General features: G+C 43.4%; 1 protein-coding gene across 1 annotated transcript in view; it reads left to right on the plus strand.

Moving 5' to 3' along the window:
* LOC149457846 (proteinase-activated receptor 1-like) overlaps positions 1-27,417 on the plus strand; it is a 136,143-nt gene that overhangs the window by 30,117 nt on the left and 78,609 nt on the right. The window contains exons 4-5 of the mRNA XM_089683084.1: positions 6,606-6,663; positions 7,571-7,738. Coding sequence (XP_089539210.1) covers positions 6,606-6,663; positions 7,571-7,738 — 226 coding nt within the window. The remainder of the gene's footprint in view (positions 1-6,605; positions 6,664-7,570; positions 7,739-27,417) is intronic.

Raw genomic sequence — 27,417 nt, forward strand, 5'->3', positions numbered from 1 at the left:
AAGGTGGAATTCAACCCTACATATGTTAGACCGCCTTTACGAACAGCGAAAGGCCATCACAGATTTCCTGATGTTAAAAGCGGATAAAGGTACTCCCTGTGTAACTTAGATGTCAGCCATTGGCAGCTCATGCGTGACACCTGCGCTTGCTCAGGCCCTTTGAGGAGGCCACGCTATTCGTGAGTCGGCAGGACTATGGGATGAACGACGTCATTCCTCTGTTGCACGTCCTGGAACAAATGCTGTTAACAATGGCTGGTCAGGGTGCGGTAGACGTGGCGCACAGATCTCAACGCCACATGACCCCTGTGGGGGCAGGACAGGAAGAAGAGGAGGAGGTAGAGGAGGACATTGGTGCTCAGGAATTATTGAGTGAAATGGGTGGTTTTTCCACTCAGCGGACAGGAGTGGAGGAGCAGGAGCATCTGGTAGAGGAGGAGGAAGAGGAGACAGAGGACCCAGACGCACCGTGGTAGTATGCTGTGGAGATGGAGGCAGGGAGTCCCTCGCATTCCTTGGCACAAATGGCCCATAGCATGCTCGCTTGCTTGCGTACCGACAGCCGAATAATAACCATCAGACAGAGGGATGACTTTTGGCTGTCCACCTTGTTGGACCCTCGCTACCTTTCAAAAATGGTGGCCTTTTTCACACCTGCTGAGAGGGAGGCCAAAATGACGTACTATAAAAACCACCTATGTAGTCAGCTGGTCTCTGCCTTTCTGCGCCAACGTCCATCCTCAGACACTGTGGGCCCTGTGCGCTCGCGTTCCGCTGCCATGGCAGCAGGGGAGGGGTGGGGTGGTAGGAGCAGTGGCAGCTCCACCAGCAGCAGCTGCCTCAGTTTGCAGTCGATGATGAGTAGCTTTCTTCACCAGCGCAGTGAGGAAACTACTAACCAGCCGCAGCAGCAGCAGCAGCAGCATCAGGTGGACCTGGAGCAGGACCTCAAACAACAGGCTTAGGCCTACTTGGACAGCACCCTGCCAACCGAGGTAGACAATCCCCTTGACTACTGGGCAACGAAACTTGACCTTTGGCCCCAACTAGCTGAATTTGCCCTTGAAAGGCTGTCATGCCCGGCCAGTAGCGTGGCATCGGAGCGCGTGTTTAGTGCGGCAGGAGGTATTGTAACTCCGCGGAGGACACGACTATCCACCCAAAGTGTGGAGAGACTCACGTTTGTGAAAATGAATCAGGCGTGGATTAGTCTGGATTTCAAACCACCAGTTCCTGACACAACTGACTAAATCCGCCATGAATCATGCCCCAAACATGTGCCACTTTCAGGTCTCCTCACACTGCTGGTGTGTTCCATTTTTTGTCATAGGGTGCTGGCAGATTACGGGCCTCCCATAGCTGCTGCCAGGCCCCTAATCTGCCATGGGCCCCTATACCGCCTCCTCATGCTGCTGCCAGGTCCAGAGTCTCTCATGGGTCCCTGTACGGCCTCCCATTGCTGCTGTCTCCATCGCCACACTCTGCCATGTGCCACTTTCAGGTCTCTTCACACTGCTGGTGTGTTCCATTTTTTGTCATAGGGTGCTGGCAGATTACGGGCCTCCCATAGCTGCTGCCAGGCCCCTAATCTGCCATGGGCCCTCGTACCGACTCCTCATGCTGCTGCCAGGCCCGTAATCTGTCATGGGCCCCTGTACCGCCTCCTCATGCTGCTGCCAGGTCCAGAGTGTGTCATGGGCCTCCCATTGCTGCTGTCTCCATTGCCACACTCTGCCATGTGCCACTTTCAGGTCTCCTCACACTGCTGGTGGTTTCCATTTTTGTCATAGGGTGCTGTATGGCCTCCCATTGCTGCTGCCTCCACCGCCACACTGTGGCTCCATACTCTGGTTTTGGCCCCGTGACTGCCCAAATGAGTGAAGTGTGCGGTGATTCTAAGATCAACGGCACTCATCTGCATGTCATACTGACTGTCAGTATTATTTCTCTTCCCCAGCAGACTCCAAGGGCATTTAAATTAAAGGTACAGTGTTCTGCACTAATATAAAGGCTCTCTGAAGCCTAGAAACACCCTTTTATAAGTTAAATTCGCAGCGAATATATTCGACTCGAATCAAAATTTTTCCATGAATTCGCCGAATCAGTCGAATCGAATTTTTGAATACTTCGCTCATCTCTACTCAGAACCAATAACACCATGGAAAGAACAGGAGAAGGGAGACCAGGGGAAAGAAATCCCTAAGGTCAAGAAGTCCCAATGAGGACAAACTGCGGCTAATTCTTAGTGAACAACCTATATAGACATAAATGGATAGACCTCACCACCACCAACAGGAAAGATGAAGGCTGGAGATGACCTGATAGACCATGGTTACTCCATGCAGTAGGAAATCCCGATACCTGTGTTAGAGTGCCGTGCCAAGTCCCGAGAGGAAAATGAGGACAGGAGAGCCGTATGATAAATCTATGGAAAATTGAAGACCATCAATATGCATGTAAAAGATAATATCATAACAATAATTCTAATGCCAGGGAATAGTCTCCTCAATCAGACTTCCTTGTGAACAGGAAATAGTGACAGAGGGAGAGACACAAGAAATGAAATATGATATAATATAATATATTCTTCCAGATGGTAGGTAAGGATGGGGTCTTCTTGTATAAAGGAACGGATTCCAGAGTCCTCTGGGATAAAGGCAGCTCCTCCAGTGATAATCAAATAAAGATGGTAATACCATCATAGTCCCCTTGGTGGTAGGACCTCATCATAAACATACTGCAGATGTATTGAATAATAATCAGCACAGAGATAATGATGATGATAAACACAGTTAGATTTGTTGTATAATGACTTTCATATATTTCCAGCTAACTGGGTCAAGTGATGACCATAGTGCTAGTTACTGGCTTAGATTATTATTATTATTATTATTATACAGTATTTATAAAGCGCCAATAGTTCGCTCAGCGCTGTACATTACAAAGGGGGACAGAACATGTGACAGAACAATACCAATACAATGTGATACACGAGGGGTTCGAGGGCCCTGCTCTTTCGAGCTTACAATCTAGGAGGCCATATATTACATAACATAGAGCTGCTGAGAAGGTCTCCCCACTCACTATCCCACATAATGGAGGGGATGTAGTCCCACAATATAACAAGGTGAAGGAATGGCCATGGCTGTTGGCTGGTTTAACCAGAATGGTATATCATATGCATGCAAATAACAATTCAAAGGTTGCCCTTTAGGGATAAGTAGCGTCAAACCTTCCATTCATGAGTGCAGAGTATGCAGCGGTGTGGTTCGATCCACCTGAAAAGTCAGGGATATGTATGCACAGCTTTCCTCATGATAATTGCAGAGTATGCAGCGGAGCCATTTGGTTTTCCTGAGGTATCAGGAGTATTTACAGAGCCTGCAGCTGCTTGGCCGGATGGAAGTTCCGTTGGTGGTAGCGTGGGAGACCATAAATGAATCCAGGCAGAGTGCACAGGGAAGGAACAGCGTGTCACTGCCGGTGTGGACCGCACAGATATATTCACAGACGCTACTGGAACCAAAAAGTTCCATATAAAACATTTTGCTAATTGTACAACTACTAGAGTGATCTACATGCTATGCTGTCCTTGCAATAAATTTATGTAGGTAAAACCAAATGCCCATTTAGAGTCCGAATGGGTGAACATATCAATAGTATCTGTAATCACCAAGACCGCACTCTAGTGGCGGAACATTTCGCACAGGTGCACCAGTCTTCTCCCACTGGACTGCAGGTTAAGGTTATTTATAAAAATAACCAAATGCTCATAAATAATTAGTAGTGATTAGTATGAATCCAAACATCATCAAAATAATAGTCCCATTGAATAAACAATTGTTTATATATAGTGACTTGGTGCTTGTTGTTCTTCAATTTGTGACTTTTGTGAATCCTTCAAATAGTGAAGATGTGCGCTCACCTCCTTTGATGCCTACAATTAGGCTATACACACTTTCGGTTCACTTTCCCTGGAACCTGCTGGACATATACTTTTGCTGGTAAAATTGGGAGATCCTTCCTTTAGGAGTAATGGATGTATCCTCTGGTGGCTGATTATCTCCTCAGGGATTACACACTCCTTTTGTTATCTCAGACCTCCTAATTATCCTCTCCTTGTGTTACTCCGCATGCAGGAAGAAATAGAGGACATAGTGCTTTACCTTTTAAAACTTTTTATTCCCACCATCCAAGTATTAAACTCACATTATACAGGTTTAAATAACGCAATATCCCATTGGAAATCCTCTGCTGGCCTCTGAGTCATACACCTGCCGTCTATCGTGTTGTGCAGCTCCTCTCCGAGTGATGACGTAGCCCTCCCCTACGCGTTACGCCTCCAATTACGTGGCTTCATCAGGGGGTTGTGATAGGTCAATCACTCATCCATTGCCAGCTTATATATATCCCGTCCTCCATTTTCCCGTAGATGTACTGGAGGCGGCCATGTTTTTGGGGTCAATTGGAAGAACAAACTCTCCTTCCTTTTGACACATTTGTTTCAATTACTACGCTACTATCTCGGAAAGATACTTTGCATATGACTCATCGGACTGCCTGTATTTAAACAACCTCTTCTTTTACTATGCATTACAATCTTTTTAATAATACATATAACGATTTAAAATAAGTGTGCCAATTAAAAAATGGCATAAATAACAAATAATGATACCATTAAACAAATAATAATTATATAAAATCAACAAATAATTTAATTAAAAATAAAAATAATTAAAAAAAAAATAAAAAATTTAATAAAAAGATAATAAAAAAATATATATTTATTAAAATAAACATTTTAAATGGTGCAGAAAGAATCCCTCACACTCAATATACAGGTCTGCACCTGTTTTAAATTCATACTGAATGTAAAAAGTACTCTCCCCCACTCACATGTTCTACATACTTAAAACCAAAAAATATATCATCCTATCATATATGTACGTATTATCCAAACCTAAATGTCACTGATAAAGCAGGATAAATCAAAATCCTTGTTCAAACCATCTGGTGCTAAACTTCCTAACTCACCTCTGGACTTGTCACCTCTGGACTGAATATGTGGCATAAAGATCTTGTTTTTATATGATTCCTACTTGTCCCCTTTAAGAGATGAGTGCAGAGTATGCTGCGGACACAGTACAGGGGATGACCAGAAACTGCAGAGATACTACAGAAGATGACCAGAGACTGCGGACACAGTACAGGAGATGACCAGAGACTGTGGACATACTACAGGAGATGACCAGAGACTGCGGACATACTACAGGAGATGACCAGAGACTGTGGACATACTACAGGAGATGACCAGAGACTGCGGACATACTACAGGAGATGACCAGAGACTGCGGACATAGTACAAGAGATGACTAGAGACTGCGGACATAGTACAGGAGATGACCAGAGACTGCGGACATAGTACAAGAGATGACCAGAGACTGCGGACATAGTACAGGGGATGACCAGAGACTGAGGACATAGTACAAGAGATGACCAGAGACTGCGGATATAGTACAAGAGATGACCAGAGACTGCGGACACAGTACAGGGGATGACCAGAGACTGCAGACATATTACAGGGGATGACCAGAGACTGCGGACACAGTACAGGAGATGACCAGAGACTGCGGACATAGTACAGGAGATGACCAGAGACTGCAGACCTTTGGTGAGCGGGTACCTGAATTTGACAGGTACCTCCTCCCACTTCCGCTGAATTTTCCTCCCTCCCTCCCTCCCTGTAGTCTTCTGGGACACATTACAGGTCCCAGAAGACTACGGGGCCATTCACAAAGTGCATCGCTTCTCGCACATGTGCAGTGGGCCTCCGGCTGTACACAGCCGGGTGCCCACACTAAAGATGCCGGCATCGGGGAGAGAAGACGGTGAGGACACCGCTGGACCGAGGAGCAGGTAGGACAGAGGAACAGGTAGGACCGAGGAGCAGGTTCTGCTGCACAGAAGAGCCGAGAGGCCGGCCCGGTGTTGACGCACAGACATTTTCCCCCAATTTTTTATATGTTTTATAACAAAAAGTTAAACATCTTTACATTTTTTAAATTTTTGTCCTTTTTTCTTTTATATTAAAAAATCCCAGTGGTGATCAAATACCAACAAAATAAAGATCTATATGTGTGAAAAGATATAATTTTTGCTTGTGTACAGCGTTGCATGACTGCGCAAATGTCAGTTAAAGTAGAGTATTGCCTCATACCAAAAAATGGCCTGGTCATGAAGGGGGGCAAATCTTCCGAAGGGCAGGGGAATAATGAGGGGGCTGGCACATAACAAAGCCTCCAGGATTGGTCCTTCTAAGCCAGCTGACCTAAGTTCAAAGCCTGAGCAGTGCATTATAATGACAAAGAATTGCATTAGTTCTCCAGGCTGGTGAACCTCAAACATGCAGGATTCACTGCAAACCCGTGATAGCGCTGAACCTGAAACATATCCCTAGTGATGACAGGCCGGTATCATGGGAAGCCATTTGTAATAAGAGGGGCTCATTGATCTCCAGATATCAGACAATATCAGTTGGACTATTTGGAATTGCGTATCCGGAAAATATGTATTTATGAAATATTTCTTTAATGTTCTTCTTGCAGGATGAGTATGACAGTTTGTTTTCCCTGTTGTACATTGACATTTCCATCAAGAGAAAAGGTAACATGCCAAAAAATGTAAACTGTAAGGATATTTTAACAACAAATTAAACTTGTCCGCACAGTGTTCAGATGTAAATGTACTAGTCCAAGCCTAAGGGCCATTCCATGGTTCCCAGGTATGCAAACTTGTAGTGGTGACTATGAGGAGTTCTCACAATACCTGCCCTGAGATCCAGGGTCTGCATATCTGCTGTGCCTATTATGAGGAGTTCCACCGTCCCTACACAGAGTTCCCAGCTCTACATACCTGCTGTGCTCATGGGGGACATTTTTATGACACCCACAGTCATGTTCACCACTGTTGGTGCATGTTCTCACCCTACCTATCCCCGATAATTTCTGTACAAGTATCATTGTTATCTATGTGCAGAACTGCTCTCTGTGTACTGAGTCCCTGTGTCCTAGTCCATTTCCTGCTCAGCATTATATACTAGCAGTCTGGTTTTTATCTAAGACCATCTACACCCAGTATTCACCCCGGACACAGTAACCCCATACAGGTTGTATCTTTGCCTAATATTATATTCTTGAGTACTAGTCTTAGTCTTGTTCCTTTCATCCATTTTCATTAGTCCCTACTATAATCAGTTGGTCCATGGTGTTATGGCCTAAACTGCCTTCTGTCCATACACTAATCTAGGCAGGATTACAACCATTTTCCTTGATAACCCTACTTCTATTTTTTTCATTGTTTGTTTGGGAAATGCTCCTTATGATCCTCAGCTGGGCTGCCTTACAAATCAGTATATTAGTCTAGGCAGGTATAGCATCGTTCTCTTTGTATCCCAGCTCTAGCCATGTCCAGCCTTGTTTCCTATGTATACCATCCCCTGACCACACATCATTTTGTCTTCTTATACTTGTCAGTCACGATAAGATATAAACTGTCTATTTTTGCTTTACAGAGGAGAACTTCATAGGTAAATATGTGTTTAGAGAAGCCATGGTTACCCCATTCGGACAATCATTTACCAGTCAAGAAATTAAATTTAGGGTTAGTCCTGAGGTGAGCGTTGTGTTGGTGGATGTCGAGGTTCAGGCCTATGAACTGGAAGGGGACAATTTTGGAAGAGGTAAGTCACTCTATAGGATGACAATATCAACATTCATTATTTAGTATTTTTTCCACAGTAAAAATATATTAAACATTTTTCATGGTTACAAAATAACCTTGTACAAGAAACAGTACCACATCTCCGTTACAGCACAGGAAGGTAGCAAAATGGAAGACATGCGACATACAGAGTCCTCATGAGATTATATCACATAACAGTCAATACAGCAAAACACAGATGAGAAATATCACCATTACATTCATAGATAAACTTAGCATTATAAATAAAAAGGGGGAGGTGAGGGGCAAGATCAGGGGGAGTTTATCCATGTGGGCCAGATTTTATCATGCTTAGTTGGACAATCTCTCATCATATACAGCAAATGATACATAGAGAGCAGAACACCAGTCATTATAAGATGGAGGGGTAGGGCGTTTCTATTTGAGCAGGATCTCCCATCTATAATAATAAAATACATAAAGAATTAGAAGTTTGTTATGCTTTTGAATACAAAGATTGTTATGAATACCCAGTAATAGCACAAAAGGGTTTTAGGGGTGGGCCGATACCACTGCCAACTTTTTCGCAACCTGTTTTAAAAAACCAAGCAACAGTGCCATATCATATGATAGAAGGTACCGGTGTCACTTTGATATTTATTACAAAGAGGAGAAAGGGCTGGGTTGATAGGATGTAACTTCTGGGGACTGTAATATTATATTCTATGGGGAAATTTCAATAGGACAAATTTGTCTCTAGCAGAGATCATCAAATGAATGTATCAAGTCACCCCGTCCTCTCACTCTTCCTCTGATATAGCTGGTATATGGCTCATCCACTTTTGGAACAGAGATCTTAGAGGCCATGATGAGTTAAGAAGAGGGCATATATAGAAGAAATTTGTTTTTGGAGACCAGGCGTTCTCAGAGATTCAAGGGGATACTGCTGGAGAGATAGTGAGTGAAGAAATCAAACTCTAACAGTATGCCTAAGGTGGAGATATTAGAAGAAACTCTGGTTTGGAAGCCCATAGTCCTCTTTCAGAGAATTATTGGTATGGAGTTTACCCACTTGGAAAAGTTGGTTACCCACTCTCTACCAGACAAAAGGGTCAGGGTGAATAGTTAAAGAATAAGCATAAGGGGTGCATGCGCGACCGGCTCCTGGATGGCCACAAGTTGAACTCCACTCCGTCCACCCGCCAGAGCTGACGCGGCACACACCGGCACCGAGGGACACCACTATCCCAGGGAGTAAGATAAGAGGTATACTTACCTCAATACCCATGCCACGCTGCCACAAAACCCCTGGATCACCAGGGAAACTCACTGACTTCTTCTCCCCTGTCACGGCCGGATTCCAAGATGGCGCCGGTGGCAGCACTGAGAACTGCGGCAGTCATGAGGGGGATCACACAGCTCAGCCCATGGATGCCAGGCTACACTATCCACTATACCCTAGGGACCCTGGTGAGTCTTCTCCTCTTCTGTCCCCTACTATGCGCAGCCCTGTTAAGTCCAAGCCACGACTGAACATAGACCCCACAACTGACCACCAGACCCTCAGTCAACCACCCCCTCACTTCAACACTGACATACCAGGGATGGAAACGTTCCCTGCATCAGACCAGCCGCTCACGGAGAGAAGCATGAAAAACAAGCTATTATCACTTAGGCAGACCCTACAGAGCAACCTACAGTCATTAGTTCAGATTACATCCGTGGTCCAAAAACATGGGCGTAGATTACAACATATTGAATCCAAAATGGAAGACATAATTGTAGCGCATAATGATCTGATTGACGCGCATACTGACCACACAACCGAGATTGAACAAATAAATCTGAAGCTAGCAGATCTAGAAGGTCGATCACGACGAAACAACATCAAATTCAGAGGTATTCCTGAAAACGTTTCTAATGAGGCATTACTATCCTATATACAGCAGTATGTAAAATACCTCATCCCGTCTGCATCAGATTTGGAGCTAGCCATAGACAGGGCTCACCGACTACCCAAACCGTCATTTCTAGCTGCAACAATCCCAAGGGATGTTCTGGCACGCATACACTTCTATCATATCAAGGAAAAAATTATGTCAGCAGCCAGAAATCCGCACTCACTCCCGCCATCACACGCCAATATCCGGCTATTTGCGGACCTATCCAAGGCTACGCTCCTTAACCGTGAAAAGATGATCACTATCACCAAAGCTTTACGAAACCACGGTATAAACTACCAATGGGGGTTTCCAACTAAACTTACCGTTAAACAACACGGTAAAATCCTCACAATTAAAAACCTAGAAGCGGGCCTGGATTTACTGAAGGCATGGAACATACTACCTGCAGATCCTCCACACCCCAATCACACTAATCTCCAACAAATGGAGGCAGAATGACGCTGACTATACACTCCCTATTCATATACTTTCAACGCTCCACCTTGGGTGCTACACCACATCCCACTAATCTCTGGCGATCGGTCCTATCTAAAAAATATTTTGGTTATCAGATAATGTTTGGCATGACCTTTTTTACGGTCAAAGCCTTCCCAAACCCCCCAGTTTTGAAGTAGCCATTTTGCTATTTATGTTGCTTGCGTTCTATGCAGGCCTTTTTTATCTTGTTCCACCCTCTTCCCTTCCTCTTCCACCGAACTCACCAGTCGATCAACTACACCATTCCTTCATCTGAAATTCACAAAACTTTATGGAATACCCGTCTTAATCCGTCGATCGAACCAAGAACACACCTTCACAATCTCAAAACTCGCTGCCACACGGCTTTCATCTTCCATCCACACCCTTCTCAAGCAACACCTCGACCCTTCCACAAACCTCAGAATCGCCTTATGATTAATATAACATCATTCAATGTTCGGGGATTAAATTCACCCTTTAAGAGACTGATGCTTCAAAAAGAAACTCGAAAGCTTCAACCCGACATCCTCTTTTTACAAGAAACGCATTTTGCAACAACCATGGCCCCTAAACTACAATTACACTGCTTCTCACACATCTTTATGGCTTCCAACTCCAAAAAAAAAAAAACAACAGTGTCATTACAGCTATAAAGGACTCTGTTCAGTTCCGTTACATATCCGAATTAGCTGACCAGCAAGGCCGATACCACGTTCTAATTTGCCACATAAATGACATTCCCTACACTCTGGTGAACGTTTATGGCCCCAACAATAACCAACTCCAATTCTTCCACAAGCTCTATGCCACCATCTCTGCCCAAAAACAAGGCAGACTTCTCATTGGTGAGGACTTTAACCTGGTTGTCAACCCACTCCTAGACTCATCCTCTAACAGAAGATCCCCAAAACAAAATTTCAACCGATTCCTAAACGACCACGACCTCTATGACATCTGGAGATGTCAACACGGCGACAAAAAAGACTACACCTACTTCTCCCCTGCTCACCTATCTTATTCCAGAATTGACTTTTTATCAGGGATAAATGGACACTACAACATGCAATATCATCCAAAATCAGAACCATAACCTGGTCGGACCATGCTCCAATCAACATAACTTTAGACGACAATCAACGCTCTACAATTCCTCCTATATGGAGACTGAACTCTACAATTCTCAAAAACTCAGAAAACCAAAAATACCTACTGGAAGCACACAACCACTTCTTCGATTACAATCATACACCGGACATTTCTATAACTACTCTATGGCCCGCATACAAAGCTTACATAAGGGGTGTTCTTATACAATTAAACTCCCGACTTAATAAACAACGATCCCAACAAATTGACCAACTTATAAATTCCAGAAAAATAAATGAAGAAATGAATAAAAAGAACCCAAATGCCTCTACCTCTAACTCTTTAATGGCAGACAGAAATAAACTCAGACTACTATTACTCCACAAATATGACCTCAACCTTCAAAAGACAAAGTCACAATTCTATTCCTAAATAATAAGGCAAACTCACTCCTCATTAAAATAATTAAACAAAGACGGCTTAAATCCAAGATCACTTCAATCCAACACCCCTCCACTCACACCTCACTTACAAATCCACAAGACATAGCTAATGCTTTTGCAAATTATTAGCAAAACCTATATAATATTAAAGACGACCCGGACCAGGGGCGGACTGACAACTCATGGGGCCCCCGGGCAATTGGGGATCATGGGACCCCTGTGTCCTTACCCATACTCAAAAAAGCCTATGAAAAAGGTACCAGGGGCATCTCATGGAGCCCCCTACTGACCCCGAGTTTCCAAATGGTCAGTCCGCCCCTGACCCGGACACAACCCAACCGACTACCGCATCCATACTCAATTTCCTGGCAACCACTAATCTTCCCCAACTCACCACTGCACAACTCAAGTCGATATCTGCACTGATATCTTCCACAGAAATAGAGAAAACCATAAAAATGTTACCTCTCCACAAATCTCCAGGAAATGACGGTTTCACAAACGAATACTATAAAATATATGCCCCCAACCTTGCTCCATGGTTGTCCGCTCTTTTTAACCATGCTGCCTCCTCAGGACAATTCCCCAAGGAGATGCTACAATCTATAATCACAACTATTCCCAAACCTGGTAAAAACCACCAAATATTCCAGAATTACAGACCAATCTCACTGTTAAATACGGACATCAAACTCTATGCCAAAATAATTGCCCAGAGGTTACTCCCCCACCTCCCTACGTTAATCCACCCAGAACAAGTGGGATTTATCCCTGGTCGACAAGCACCAGACGCCACCAGAAGACTTATATCACTTATACATAAACTTGAAACCACCAGACAACCTTCCTTACTCCTATCTCTAGATGCTGAAAAAGCATTCGATTGGATACATTGGCAATTCATGAAACTCACACTTCAAAAATTTGGTATCACAGACTGGATGTTATCGGCCATTCTATCCCTTTACTCCAACCCTTCAGCCAGAGTTCTAACTAACGGCACACTTTCTCAAACCTTTCATATATCCAATGGCACTAGACAAGGCTGCCCCCTGTCTCCCATAATTTTTGCTTTACTTATCGAACCCCTAGCATCCAAACTTAGAGATGACCCAGCATTCTCAGACATTACACACCTCAAAAAAGAGCACAAAATTAGCCTTTTCGCTGACGACATCATTCTGATGCTTACCAACCCCTTCAAATCTCTCCAAATGATCCACGTACATCTCCACAACTACTCAAAAGTCTCATATTATAAACTCAACAAGCCCAAATCCGCTATATTAAATCTCTACACACCAGAGAAAACCCAAAAACTACTAACCAAACACTTCCCGTTCTCCTGGGAACAACAAAGCATCCCCTACTTGGGGATCAAACTCACCACCACAACTGACCAACTATACTCCACTAATTATAAAACGCTACTTGAATCCATCCGTCAGGAACTCAAAAACCTACGCACATCAACCCTATCAACACTGGGGAGAGTGGCAACTTTAAAAATGTGTATATTACCCAAGATCCTTTACATATTCCACACTCTCCCCATTCGAGTTCCCAATATCTTCTTCTCCAAATTACAAACAACTCTTACCAAATTCATGTGGAACTCGAAAAGACCCAAATGCACTTCAAACCTATTAATACGCCCAACATACAGAGCAGGAGCAGGTCTTCCTCATCTAAAATCATACTACCACGCCTCGCTATTAGACCAGATCTATTTCTGGTGGCACCCAACTACTGAAAAAACATGGTCCACCATGGAAACGACCCCTTACCTCCCACCTACACCCGATAAAATGCTGTTCCTACCACAAACTTTGCATCACCAAATCATATCCAACCATCCATGCACAGGAGCCTCCCTTCAAGCCTGGCATGATCTTCTAACACTCAATGAAACAGATACCAGACAAATTCCTATCCCAATTACAGCTCTACGATACATCACTCCTGCTCTAAACCTACTACAGTAGGAAAACCAAGGCATCTCACACATTCGAGACATCTATACAAACAATAAACTAGACCTCTTCTCAACACTTCAAGGAAAATTTCAACTCCCTAATATGGAATCCTTCACTTACCTGCGTGTAGCGCACTCTCTGCAAAAAATCAACATTCCACATACAATAGCAATTCCTACCACTGCACTCAACTTCTTACAAAACCACACTACCCAAAAAAAGGAATATCAACCTTTTACTCGCTCATAACCAATGCTCACTACACTCTAAAAACGACTTCCCTAACCTCCTGTGAGACTACCTTTGGACGACTGATACAACCACACACATGGGAAAGAACCTTCTCTATCACCTACAAAGCCTCCAGATGTAGCTCCCACTGGGAATCATACATGAAAATTCTACAGCAATGGTATTTAACTCCTGCTAAACTCTCCCTATTCTACTCTCAACATTCCCCCAACTGTTGGAGACAATGCGGAGAAGTAGGATCCACTTTCCACATACTATGGGCTTGTAAATCGCTCAAATCTTACTGGAACAAAGTATTCCAATTGCTCTCTTCAGTCACTGGAGCCCCAGTGACACCGAACCCAGCTCTTGCACTCCTACACATAGGAATTGATAAATTTCCTGCCGACTCCCACACCATCATCATCCATACATTAACAGCCGCCAAAACCAACATTGCTAAACTGTGAAAATCATCCAAAACTCCCTCTCTTACAAATCTCCTTACTGACCTTAATCTCCAATGCGAGATGGAAAAAAGATCAGCCTTTCACAATTCCTCATACCAAAAATTCAAGTACCAATGGTCTCGATGGTTAAAAAAACCCAATTGTACTATAAACTGATATCCATATAACCATACCATACTAAAAATATGCAATTGACTGGTGTCCAGTTCTTCTCCCCCCAGTTACCCTTCCCCCCCTCCCCCTTTCCCTCTCTCCCTTCTCCTACCCCTCACCCACTTTATGTAGAATAGTTTACTTAACCTTGGTTCACACCACTCCAAGAATACCTCTCAGGTAAACAGGCCTACCTCTTTGCTGCCCCTAGCCACTTGGTGGAGAATCTACTATCTATATACCTTGATGTACCTAATGTGAACCACATCAATGTACCATATAATGTCATGTTGAAAATCTTTTAATAAAAAATATTTAACCATAAAGAATAAGCATAGGGCTGTTCCATAGAGAGGTACGCGAGTACCAGAATTCAGGAATTAGGTACCAGTTGATATTTCCTGAATTCTGTAAATGTAGAGCAGGTCAGCATTGATGCATGTCTATCCAGGGGAAAAGGGTGGACTCGAACCAAGTTATCTTAATACAAGGGTAATGCTTGAAATTATTAAAGGTCTGTAGGGTGGCCATCAAGGAGAACTGCACATCAGTCAAATACAGCAACACATCATCTGCATACAAAGATAGTATATTTTCCAATGACTCCACCCAAAAATCATGAATATTAGGCCAGAGGTTCCATAGCCAGTGCAAAGAAACCTGTAGAGAGGGGACAGCCTTGCCTCCAACCTCTATGGAGGGTAAAAGGAGTTGAAAGGACATTGTTATGTAGCATTTTACCTGCATCTTCAGGTCATGGTAATCTGATCTCAGCATTGCGGATGGATCACCAAACTTTGGAGAAGTTATTTATTATATGTCTTCTTCCTTTATTAACATTTGCTTTTCATGACATAATTAAGTTGGTTTTATATTATTGTAAACCTTAAGGCAATTTTTATGGTTTTGAATAGATTGGAGAGGGATTAGAGCCCCTGTCAGGGTTTCACTGGCATCTGTGAGATTTATAGATGTGGTTATAGTAGATGTCTATGTTTTCAATTACACATGGTAAAACCTCATTTACATCCACAGCTAATGGTAATAGTTAGTTGATTGAATTGTTTCTAGACTTCAGTGCGCAATATGTCATCTACAGTATATTATAGAATGCCCCTGTGGTCTACAATATGTTGTACGTAATATGCAAATGTTATGGAAACGTCTAAATAACACAGGTTCAGTATACACACAAACTTCTAAAAAAATAGTCTATCTAAACATTTTTCACAATACCATATGAATGACCCGATAGCATTCTGTACTACGTCTATCCAATCAATTCCAAATTCTATGGAGTACAATAGATTTACTAATTTGTGAAACTCTGAAATTGATGTGGATCTATAAACGAGGTACATTATTTCTGGGTGATCTTAATAAGAGTTTCTATTAAAATAAAATGATTTAATGTACAGCGCTGAGCGAACCATTGGCGCTTTATAAATACTGTATAATAATAATAATAATAATAATAATAATTTATTATATTGAACCTATTTATCACCCTGTTATGGCTCTATACAGTCATGGGCAAAAAAATATTGGCACCCTTGCATTTCTGTCAGGTAATGCACATCTTCAAATAGGTCATTCACCCTCGGTGTCTATTAGAAACTACACAAAAGACACCTTTACACTAACATCATCGCGCCATTGTGTTTAAATTGTAAATATAAGCATTGTGTGCTGCTATGAATAATAATACACTGTAAATAATAATACATTGTGATAAACCAAATAACCACAAATAATAGCGCAACCCTAAACCAAATCAATAAATAAATAAAATTATATATACAATATATTAATAAATTAATATATCCACCACCATGTGTGTGCAATAAATTAATCAGTGCAAAAATCATATATAGGAAGTCCACATATAATCCATTCAGAAAAGTCCATATATTGTTGAATATGATCCTCAATAAATGAAGCAATGAGATCCTCCTTCACCAATGTGATATTCAGTGCACAAAACACCCCATCAAATTGCACACTCACCACAAACTGGTGATAAACCAGCATATCTTTAAATATCCAGCATTCCACCACTGAGCTCCAGCTTAAAGAAATCCTCACATTTGAATGAATAAAAAGAATACTCGTCATTGTGCAGTATCATCCAGCAAATTTATTAAGATAACAAACCCTCCATTAAAACCGCACTCACAATGAGTTTGAAAATATACAGCATTTGTTAACAATCAGAGCCACATGCTCTCTCTCCAGCGTAAATGAATTAAATTAAGAGACAGTTTAAGGTCAGGGTTCTTGAACATTTGAGGAATATTAGTAAGGGTTATAAGTACCACAGTGTATCCTTACACTTTAAGAAACATCATAATTGTGATCCAACTAATATAACATTTTGTGCCATAGAATCTATTCCTAAAGCTTGGATGGGATCTAACAGAATTAGGGAGCTATCAAAATGTGAAACCAAATGGATATATTTAACTGAAGCTTTATCTCCCAAGGGATTGAATGTTGAACTAGACTTAAATTGTTTCATTAGTGATGCATAATTTTATTTTATTTTAATTTTATTTAATTAATTTATCTCATTGATTTATGTATTTTATTAATGTATTTTATTATAGCATTTAATGTATAATTGTGGTTATAATTATGTTGATTGTTATTCCATTTATATGTATTGATATTGCACTGTTACTATACTATTTGCACACAAGATGGTGCTGTTGTAATGAGGTAGTCCTTTGTATATAAATTGGATTGTGCATACTAATGGGATTACACCTTCAGGTGTTTTATTGATTGGGCCAATTAGAAAGGAGGCGGCTCTTTAAGAGCACGCTAATGTCAGGGCTCCAGGTATGACCAGAGGGGTGTGGACTGACACAGGGAAACTCAGGCTTCAGATATGGTATAAACAATATGATTTATTAAGACTAACAATACAAAATGCAGTGCAAAACTAAACATAAACACAGTGCAAACAAACCAAACCACCCACCGATAACAATACATACAATACAAAGAGTAGTCAGGCAGGCCGGGTCAGTAGCAAATGGGCAAACGGAATACCAGGAACAGGCGGGAGAGTGGTAGGGGTCACAAGCTGGGTTCAGTAACTCACGGGCAGCGCGGTACAGAGGGTCGGGCAGAGAATGGTCAGGGTCACAAGCCGGGGATCAAGCAGGAGAAGTCAGCAGAGGTCAGGATCAGGCAGGGTCGGCAACAAGTCAGACAGGAACAGGAATACAGGATACAAGGTACAGGGGCCCATGGAAAAACACACACCAAGGCCCTGACTTTGAGTCTGGCCATTCCTTAAATACAACCCCTGCAATCAGCTTCAGATGTTTGGCTGATTGCAGGGGTGAGGCTCTGATTGCTGAGAGCACCCGCTGGCCAGCCCTGGTACTGCAGCCCACAAGGCAGGTGAGTCCCACCATTATTGGCAAATCCATTCCTGACAGTACCCCCCCCTCAAGGAGCGGCCTCAGGACGCTCCAAACAGTCCTAGCTGGGCATAATGTTCCACCGCCCGGGTCCGGTAACTGGCGGGATATCAAAGACTGGCACATCGGGCTGGGCACCGGACAGAGGCACATCGGGCTGGGCACCGGACAGAGGCACATCGGGCTGGGCACCGGACAGAGGCACATCGGGCTGAACACCGGACAGAGGCACATCGGGCTGGGCACCGGACAGAGGCACATCGGGCTGAACACCGGACAGAGGCACATCGGGCTGGGCACCGGACAGAGGCACATCGGGCTGGGCACCGGACAGAGGCACATCGGGCTGGGCACCGGACAGAGGCACATCAGGCTGAACACCGGATTACCAGGCGGAGCAGCGGGCATCAGGCCACAAGGCGGAGCAGCAGGCACCGGGCCACCAGGCGGAGCAGCAGGCACCGGGCCACCAAGCGGAGCAGCAGGCACCGGGCCACCAGGCGGAGCAGCAGGCACCGGGCCACCAGGCAGGGCAGCAGGCACCAGGTCATCTGGCAAGACAGCGGGCACCGAGTCATCTGGCAAGACCGCGGGCACCGAGTCATCAGGCACGACAGCTGGCATCGGGTCACCAGGCATCAGGTCATCTGGCTCGACAGCGGGCAACGAGTCATCTGGCAAGACAGCGGGCATCGGGTCATCAAACAAGACAGCGTGCACCGAGTCATCTGGCAAGACAGCGGGCATCGGGTCATCAAACAAGACAGCGGGCTCCGAGTCATCTGGCAAGACAGCGGGCACCAGGTCATCTGGCAAGACAGCGGGCATCAGGTCATCAAGCAAGACAGCAGGCTCCGAGTCATCTGGCAAGACAGCGGGCATCGGGTCATCAGGCATCAGGTCATCTGGTTCAACAGCGGGCATCGGGTCACCAGGTATTGGATCGTCTGGCTCGACAGCGGGCATTGGGTCACCAGGCATTGGATTGTCTGGCTCGACAGCAGGTACCGGGTCATCGGGCATTGGATCGTCTGGCTTCGACAGCGGGCATTGGGTCACCAGGCATCAGGTCATCTGGCTCGACAGCGGGCACCGAGTTACCTGGCATGATAGAATCATTAGGCTGGATCAGTTCATCAGGCTGGGTACAGACATCAGGCTGGGTAGAGACATCAGGCTGAATTGCGGGTGCCGAGGCACCAGGCTGAACCACGGAAGGCGGGTTCTCAGACGGCAGGCTGACCGGTTTGGATACTGGCAGGATGGTACTGGTTGGAAAGAATTTTCACTTTTTCTGGTTTTAGTTACTGGAGCACTGTAAGTAAACGCAGGTCTGTAAACGAATGGAGCAGCTAAAGACAGAGAAGAGCTGGAGGATGGAACAGAGGAGGGAGCAGTTGCTACAGAGGGCTTCTTTACAGGGTTAAAGAAAGGATAGGTGCAGCGAGTGGGAGCAGGGGACTGGTATGTGGTAGTTAGCAGAGTATACTGGGCCGTCACTGGGGGTGCTGTCGGGGATGCAGGAAGAGTGCCTTGAGCAGAGGAATGATGTTGCAAGCTGGCTGAGGCTGGGTGCAACAAATCTGTCCATGTCTGCAGTACTGGTTGAAGAAAACTCAGCTTACACATAGCCTGTCTGACCAAAGACTGCACTGCGTTCATGCAATCCATAAGCACATGTGATGGACAAGCTGCATAATGCTCATGGAAGCAATCTGGATCATCCTCCAACATACCAGTGATTCCACTTGATCCACACTAAATGGGGGGAAAAAGTCATTCCTGCTTTCAGGGGTACAGGACCGAGCCAACTCAGCACAAACCTGGATCAATGGCTGCACCTCAGAAAACTCTGTGCCCTGATCTACTAGGCAATGAGCGATCTTTATAAACTTTAGTAGTTGATCCCGGGTATACTCCTTCAGAGTCTGATAAGCGTAGTCTTTGTCATCAAACACTAGCAGAGATAAATACACCACTTCATCAAGATTCATCCTACCCAGCAACAATAAGCCAAGATGGCTTCCCTGTGCAGCCACTTCTGGTCAGGATTGGCCTTGGTGTAATGTCAGGGCTCCAGGTATGACCAGAGGTGTGTGGACTGACACAGGGAAACTCAGGCTTCAGATATGGTATAAACAATATAATTTATTAAGACTAACAATACAAAATGCAGTGCAAAACTAAACATAAACACAGTGCAAACAAACCAAACCACCCACCGATAACAATACATACAATACAAAGAGTAGTCAGGCAGGCCGGGTCAGTAGCAAATGGGCAAACGGAGTACCAGGAACAGGCGGGAGAGTGGTAGGGGTCACAAGCTGGGTTCAGTAACTCACGGGCAGCGCGGTACAGAGGGTCGGGCAGAGAATGGTCAGTGTCACAAGCCGGGGATCAAGCAGGAGAAGTCAGCAGAGGTCAGGATCAGGCAGGGTCGGCAACAAGTCAGACAGGAACAGGAATACAGGATACAAGGTACAGGGGCCCATGGAAAAACACACACCAAGGCCCTGACTTTGAATCTGGCCATTCCTTAAATACAACCCCTGCAATCAGCTTCAGATGTTTGGCTGATTGCAGGGGTTAGTCTCTGATTGCTGAGAGCACCCGCTGCCCAGCCCTGGTACTGAAGCCCACAAGGCAGATGAGTCCCACCATTATTGGCAAGTCCATTCCTGACAGCTCCACGCACTGCATACCACTCCCTCAGAAGAAGTCGTATGACGGAACGCATTAGGGCGTGGATAGCAGGTGACATCACCACTAGAGATGAGCGAATTATTCAAAAATTCAATTCGGCTGATTCGCCAAATTTGCGGAATAAATTCGATTCGATGCGAATTTATTCTCTGCGAATTTAACTTATAAAAGGGTGTTTCTAGGCTTCAGAGAGCCTTTATATTAGTGCAGAACACTGTACCTTTAATTTAAATGCCCTTGGAGTCTGCTGGGGAAGAGAAATAATACTGTCAGTCAGTATGACATGCAGATGAGTGCCATCGATCTTAGAATCACCGCACACTTCACTCATTTGGGCAGTCACGGGGCCAAAACCAGAGTGTGGAGCCACAGTGTGGCGGTGGAGGCAGCAGCAATGGGAGGCCATACAGCACCCGCGGCAATAGTGGGAAAATCGGACGATTTTTTGCCGATAAAAAATCTGCGCATGAGCAGTGACCTGCAAGAGGAAGACAAAAAGAAGAAAAAGAAGAAGAGGAAGAGGATGAAGAAGAAGAAGAGGAAGAAGAGGATGAAAAAGAAGAGGATGAGGATGAAGAAGAAGAAGAAGAAGAAGAGGATGAGGATGAAGAAGAAGAAGAAGAGGATGAGGATGAAGAAGAAGAAGAAGATGATGATGAAGAAGAGGAGGATGAAGAAGAAGAAGAGGATGAGGAAGAAGAAGAAGAGGATGAGGATGATGATGAAGAAGAAGAGGATGAGGATGAAGAAGAGGATGAGGATGAAGAAGAAGAGGATAATGGTGAGGAAGAATAAGAAGAAGAAGAGGATGAGGATGATGAAGAAGAAGAAGAAGAAGAAGAGGATGAGAATGAAGAAGAAGAGGATGAGGATGAAGAAGAAGAAGAAGAAGAAGAAGAGGATGAGGATGAAGAAGAAGAAGAAGAAGAGGATGAGGAAGGAGAAGAAGAAGAGGATGAGGATGAAGAAGAAGAAGAAGAAGAAGAAGAGGATGAGGATGAAGAAGAAGAAGAAGAAGAAGAGGATGATGAGGATGAAGAAGAAGAAGAAGAGGATGAAGAAGAATAAGAAGAAGAAGAAGAAGAGGATGAGGATGAAGAAGAAGAAGAAGAAGAGGATGAGGAAGAAGAAGAAGAAGAAGAAGAAGAAGAGGATGAGGATGAGGAAGAAGAGGATGAGGATGAAGAAGAAGAAGAAGAGAATGAGGAAGAAGAGGATGAGGATGAAGAAGAAGAGGATGAGGATGAAGAAGAAGAGGATGAGGATGAGGATGAGGAGGAAGAAGAAGAAGAAGAAGAAGAAGAAGAAGAAGATGAGGATGATGAAGAAGAAGAAGAGGATGAGGAAGAAGAGGATGAAGAAGAAGAAGAGGATGAGGATGAAAAAGAAGAGGATGAGGATGATGAAGAAGAAGAAGAAGAAGAAGAAGAAGAAGAGGATGAGGATGATGATGAAGAAGAAGAAGAGGATGAGGATGATGAAGAAGAAGAAGAGGATGAAGAAGAAGAAGAGGATGAGGATGATGATGAAGAAGAAGAAGAGGATGAGGATGAAGAAGAAGAAGAAGAGGATGAAGAAGAAGAAGAGGAGGATGAGGATGAAGAAGAAGAAGAAGAAGAGGATGAGGATGAGGATGAGGAAGAAGAAGAAGAAGAAGAGGAGGATGAGGATGAAGAAGAAGAAGAAGAAGAAGAAGAGGATGAGGAAGAAGAGGATGAGGATGAAGAAGAAGAGGATGAGGATGAAGAAGAAGAAGAAGAAGAGGATGAGGATGATGATGAAGAAGAAGAAGAAGAAGAAGAGGATGAGGATGAAGAAGAGGATGAGGATGAAGAAGAAGAGGATGAGGATGAAGAAGAAGAGGAGGAGGATGAGGATGAAGAAGAAGAAGAAGAGGATGAGGATGAGGAAGAAGAAGAGGATGAGGATGAGGATGAAGAAGAAGAAGAAGAAGAAGAGGATGAGGATGATGAAGAAGAAGAGGATGAGGATGAAGAAGAAGAAGAAGAAGTAGGATGAAAATAAGAAATATTCCAGTCCAGCAAAAAGTGTCCCTGCAGAGAGCTCCGCTATTTCTGACAGTTCTCTGACAGTTCCTTCACATTTACAGCGGTTGAAACATTGTATCTATTTGTTTCCGAATAAAAACATCTGTATCCTAAATGGAAACAAATAGATACAATGTTTCAACCGCTGTAAATGTGAAGGAACTGTCAGAGAACTCTCAGAAATAGCGGAGCTCTCTGCAGGGACACTTTTTGCCGGCTGTAGAAGGGATGAAAATCGGCCGATCGGGGAAAATTCGATTCGTGCATCCTAAGTTTGCTAATATTTGGATTTGGCGCGAATCGAATTTTTCCTAATATTCGAAACGAATTCCACTTCGCCAGGTTCGATTCGCTCATCTCTAATCACCACGCACGCTGATTCCCATGTCCGGACCACGTGATTGCACCATCGCCATCTTGGTTGCAGGCAGGCTGGTGAGAAGCTGGAGAGAGAGCATGTGGCTCTGATTGTTAACAAATGCTGTATATTTTCAAACTCATTGTGAGTGCTGTTTTAATGGGGGGTTTGTTATCTTAATAAATTTGATGGATGACACTGCACTATGGTGAGTATTCTTTTTATTCACATGTACTATTTGGAAATGTGAGGATTTCTTTAACCTCCCAGGCGGTATTCCCGAGTGTAGCTTGGGGTAAAGTTTCAGTACCACAAACGGTAACCCTGAGCTACACACGGGAATACCATGTGGCGCTGCTCCGCGATCCCTCGATCACTTACCTTGTCCTGCGCTCCCGCGATGTCCCTCCTGCAGTGTCCCCGGCAATGTAATCCGGCGAATGCCGGCATCTGTCTTCTGGGTTCCGTCCCCTGCGAGTGTTGGGACGTACAGGGGACGGAACGGCGGGAAATTTGAAAATGACAAAAAGTGACATTCACTAAAATCACATAGTAAAACCTTACTGTATCAAACCATTTCATATACATTTTGTCCCGAGTGCTTTGTCCGGCACCCTGCCTTCATTTTTACTGTTCTTATTGCCTGGAAATTGAGAAACGTCCATGGCGTCCAAAAAGCGTCCCTTTAGGTCAAAAGCGGTTTTAGACCAGCTAGAGAACAGCGATAGTAAATTAGAACCACTTGCAGAATTGAGTGATAATGATTTGAGGGGGAAATTTGTCATCAGACACTGAAAACAATTTTGCAGCGATGTGCAAATTTGGCGCTATATTTTAAATTTCAGTGTTTTTGGTTTGATTTATATTATTGAATTAAATTTATTATTATTATTATATTATTATTTTTTATGATTATTTATTAAATTATAATTTATGATTTCATGTTTCAAGTTTTCTCCTACCCGGGATGTTTACTAGGCTCTTGTTCGGACAGATTTCAGTGAGTTATTCCTAAGCATTACAGGCCTACAATATAAAATGCCAAATTTCCATGTAAAATAACGGTACCGCTTTCAGCACCAAAAATCTGAAATATTCATACCACCAGGGAGGTTAAGCTGGAGCTCAGTGGTGGAATGCTGGATATTTAAAGATATGCTGGTTTATCACCAGTTTGTGGTGAATGTGCAATTTGATGGGGTGTTTTGTGCACTGAATATCACATTGGTGAAGGAGGATCTCATTGCTTCATTTATTGAGGATCATATTCAACAATATATGGACTTTTCTGAATGGATTATATGTGGACTTCCTATATATGATTTTTGCACTGATTAATTTATTGCACACACATGGTGGTGGATGTATTAATTTATTAATATATTGTATATATCATTTTATTTATTGATTTGGTTTAGGGTTGCGCTATTTGTGGTTATTTGATTTATCACAATTTATTACTATAATGCACCACTTTGCCCAGAAAATTGTTGCAATTATAAATGTTTCGGAATTCTCATGTTTATTTAGTTTGTTTGCATTGGTATGACACAAAAAAGTGGAGAAACAAAAAGCAAAATCTGATACATTTCACACAAAACTCTGAAAATGGACTGGATAAAATTATTGGCACTCTCAATTTAATATTTGGTAGCACACCCCTTGGAACAAATAACTGAAATCAATTGCTTCCTGTAACCATTAATGTGTTTCTTACACCTCTCTACTGAAATTTTCCACAACTCTTTTTTTCTCCAAATACTCTTTGGCTCTTAGATTGGAAGGGTTCCTTTTCCCAGCTTCTGTTCTGAGATCTCTCCACAGGTGCTCTGTGTTATTGAGATCTGGACTCACTGCAACCAGTACAGTTCTCTCCAGTGCTTTGTCTGAAACCATTTCTGGGGGCTACTTGGCAGGGCAGCTTCAATCCCTCCATGTGTATTTCCCCTCTGAACTATCAGCTTTTTGTCATGTGCTTTAGTTTATTGTCCTGCTGTAAGACCCATGACTGCTGATGGAGACCCAACTTTCTGACACCGGGCCCTACATTGCTCCCCAGAATTCTTTGGTAGTCTTCAGATTTGATAATGCCATGCACACAGTCAAGACATCCAGTGCCTGAAGCAGCAAAGCAAAACCAAAACATCAGTGATCCTCCACCAAGTTTGACTGTATGGACTGTATTCTTTTCTTTAACCACTTGCCCTCCAGAGGATTTACCCCCCGTCCTGACCAGGCCATTTTTTGCATTACGGCGCTGTGTTATTTTAACTGACAATTGCGCGGTCATGCAATGATGCAACCAAATGAAATTTGTGTCCTTTTTTCTCACAGATTGTGCTTTCTTTTGGTGGTATTTGATCACCTGTGCGTTTTTTACATTTTTTGCACTATAAAAAAAAAATAGACCGACAATTTTGAGAAAAAAAACAATATTTTTGACTTTTTGCTATTAAACATGTCTAGTAAAACAATTTAAAGAATCACAGTTTGTCATAAGTTTAAGCCAAAATGTGTTTTGCTATATATCTTAGCTAAAAAAAAATCCCAATACGTGTAAATTAATTGGTTTACATGAAAGATATAGCGTTTACAAATGGTGGTGTATATACCAACTTATTTCGGGACTGCGGGACTGTAGTGGGCATTCTGGCACTGGGGGGGAACTAACTTGGTGTCACTGACATCCCCAGTGACACCAACACACTGATCAGTTAACTGTGTGCTGTTTTACTAGGGGCTGTGTGTTAGTGCTTCACTGTGAGCACACTGCTCTGCATGGCTGTGCCATACACAGCCATGCAAAGCAGTGTGCATGAGCTGACAGGGAGGACAACTGTTTTGTTTACAATCAGTTCTCTCCCCCAATTGGAGATGCTCGGCAATCACCGGGCGCTATCGTGTAATCACCTGTTGGTGATTAACAGACGCGGCTGTGAATGGCGGCGTGGGTAGGATGCGCGCACGTGCCCCTTACCTGGAGATGCAAAATCACATATATATGCGTAATTTTGTGTATCCGTGCTGCCCTGTAGCAGTACTTCTGTAGTAGTACTTCAGTACGGGAAATGGTTAAAGGCCTCATTTCTTTTTCTGAAAAAGCTGTCATTTTGTTTCATCTGTTCACACAGTACATTCTCCCAAAATAATTTTGGCTTCCTCAGGTAAGTTTTGGTGAACTCCAATCTGGCTTTTTTATGTTTCTGTGTCAGCAGTGGGGTCCTCCTGGGTCTCCTACTATAGTGCCCCTTTTCATTCATTCAGACTCCAGGTCCATGCCCACCTCTCTATTAGCAACACACCTTCATATGCCACTCCACAAAGTTGACCCCTTGAACCAGTCTCTGGACTGCTAAGTATAACATTTTTTTTCTATTCTGCACCCATATTTTATCTCTTAACATCAAGGACCTTAATTCTAACACCAGAAACACCTGGTGCTAAGGGGGTTTAGGCATTCTACAGCAGATATCATTTTTGTACAGAAGACTCATCTGAGAAAACTGGTATGAGGGCATTTGCTTTTAAAGGCTTAAGGTTTTTTACCGGAATGTATTCAATTCTAAACTCTCCCTTATACAGGTGAAACTCAAAAAATTAGAATATCGTGCAAAAGTTAATTTACTTCAGTAATGCAACTTAAAAGGTGAAACTAATATATGAGAGAGACTCATTACATGCAAAGCAAGATAGTTCAAGCCGTGATTTGTCATCATTGTGATGATTATGGCTTACAGCTCATGAAAACCCCAAATCCACAATCTCAGAAAATGAGAATATTGTGAAAAGGTGCAATATTCTCGGCTCAAAGTGTCCCACTCTAATCAGCTAATGAAGCCATAACACCTGCAAAGGGTTCCTGAGCCTTTAAATGGTCTCTCAGTCTGGTTCAGTAGGAATCACAATAATGGGAAAGACTGCTGACCTGACAGTTGTGCAGAAAACCATCATTGACACCCTCCATAAGGAGGGAAAGCCTCAAAAGGTAATTGCAAAAGAAGCTGTATGTTCCCAAAGTGCTGTATCAAAGCACATTAATAGAAAGTTATGTGGAAGGGAAAAGTGTGTAAGAAAAAGATGCACAAGCAGCAGGAATGACCCCAGCCTGGAGAGGATTGTCAGGAAAAGGCTATTCAAAAGTTTTGGGGAATTTCACAAGAAGTGGATTGAGGCTGGAGTCAGTGCATCAAGAGCCACCACACACAGACGGATCCTGGACATGGGCTTCAAATGTCATATTCCTCTTGTCAAGTCACTCCTGAACAAACAACGTCAGAAGCGTCTTACCTGGGCTAAAAAAAAACAGAGCTGGTCTGTTGCTCAGTGGTCCAAAGTCCTCTTTTCTGATGAGAGCAACTTTTGCATCTCATTTG

Source organism: Staurois parvus, unplaced genomic scaffold, assembly GCF_062004578.1.
Source record: "Staurois parvus isolate SC_StPar_1 unplaced genomic scaffold, SC_StPar_1.0 ptg000301l, whole genome shotgun sequence".
Taxonomy (NCBI): Eukaryota; Metazoa; Chordata; class Amphibia; order Anura; family Ranidae; genus Staurois; species Staurois parvus.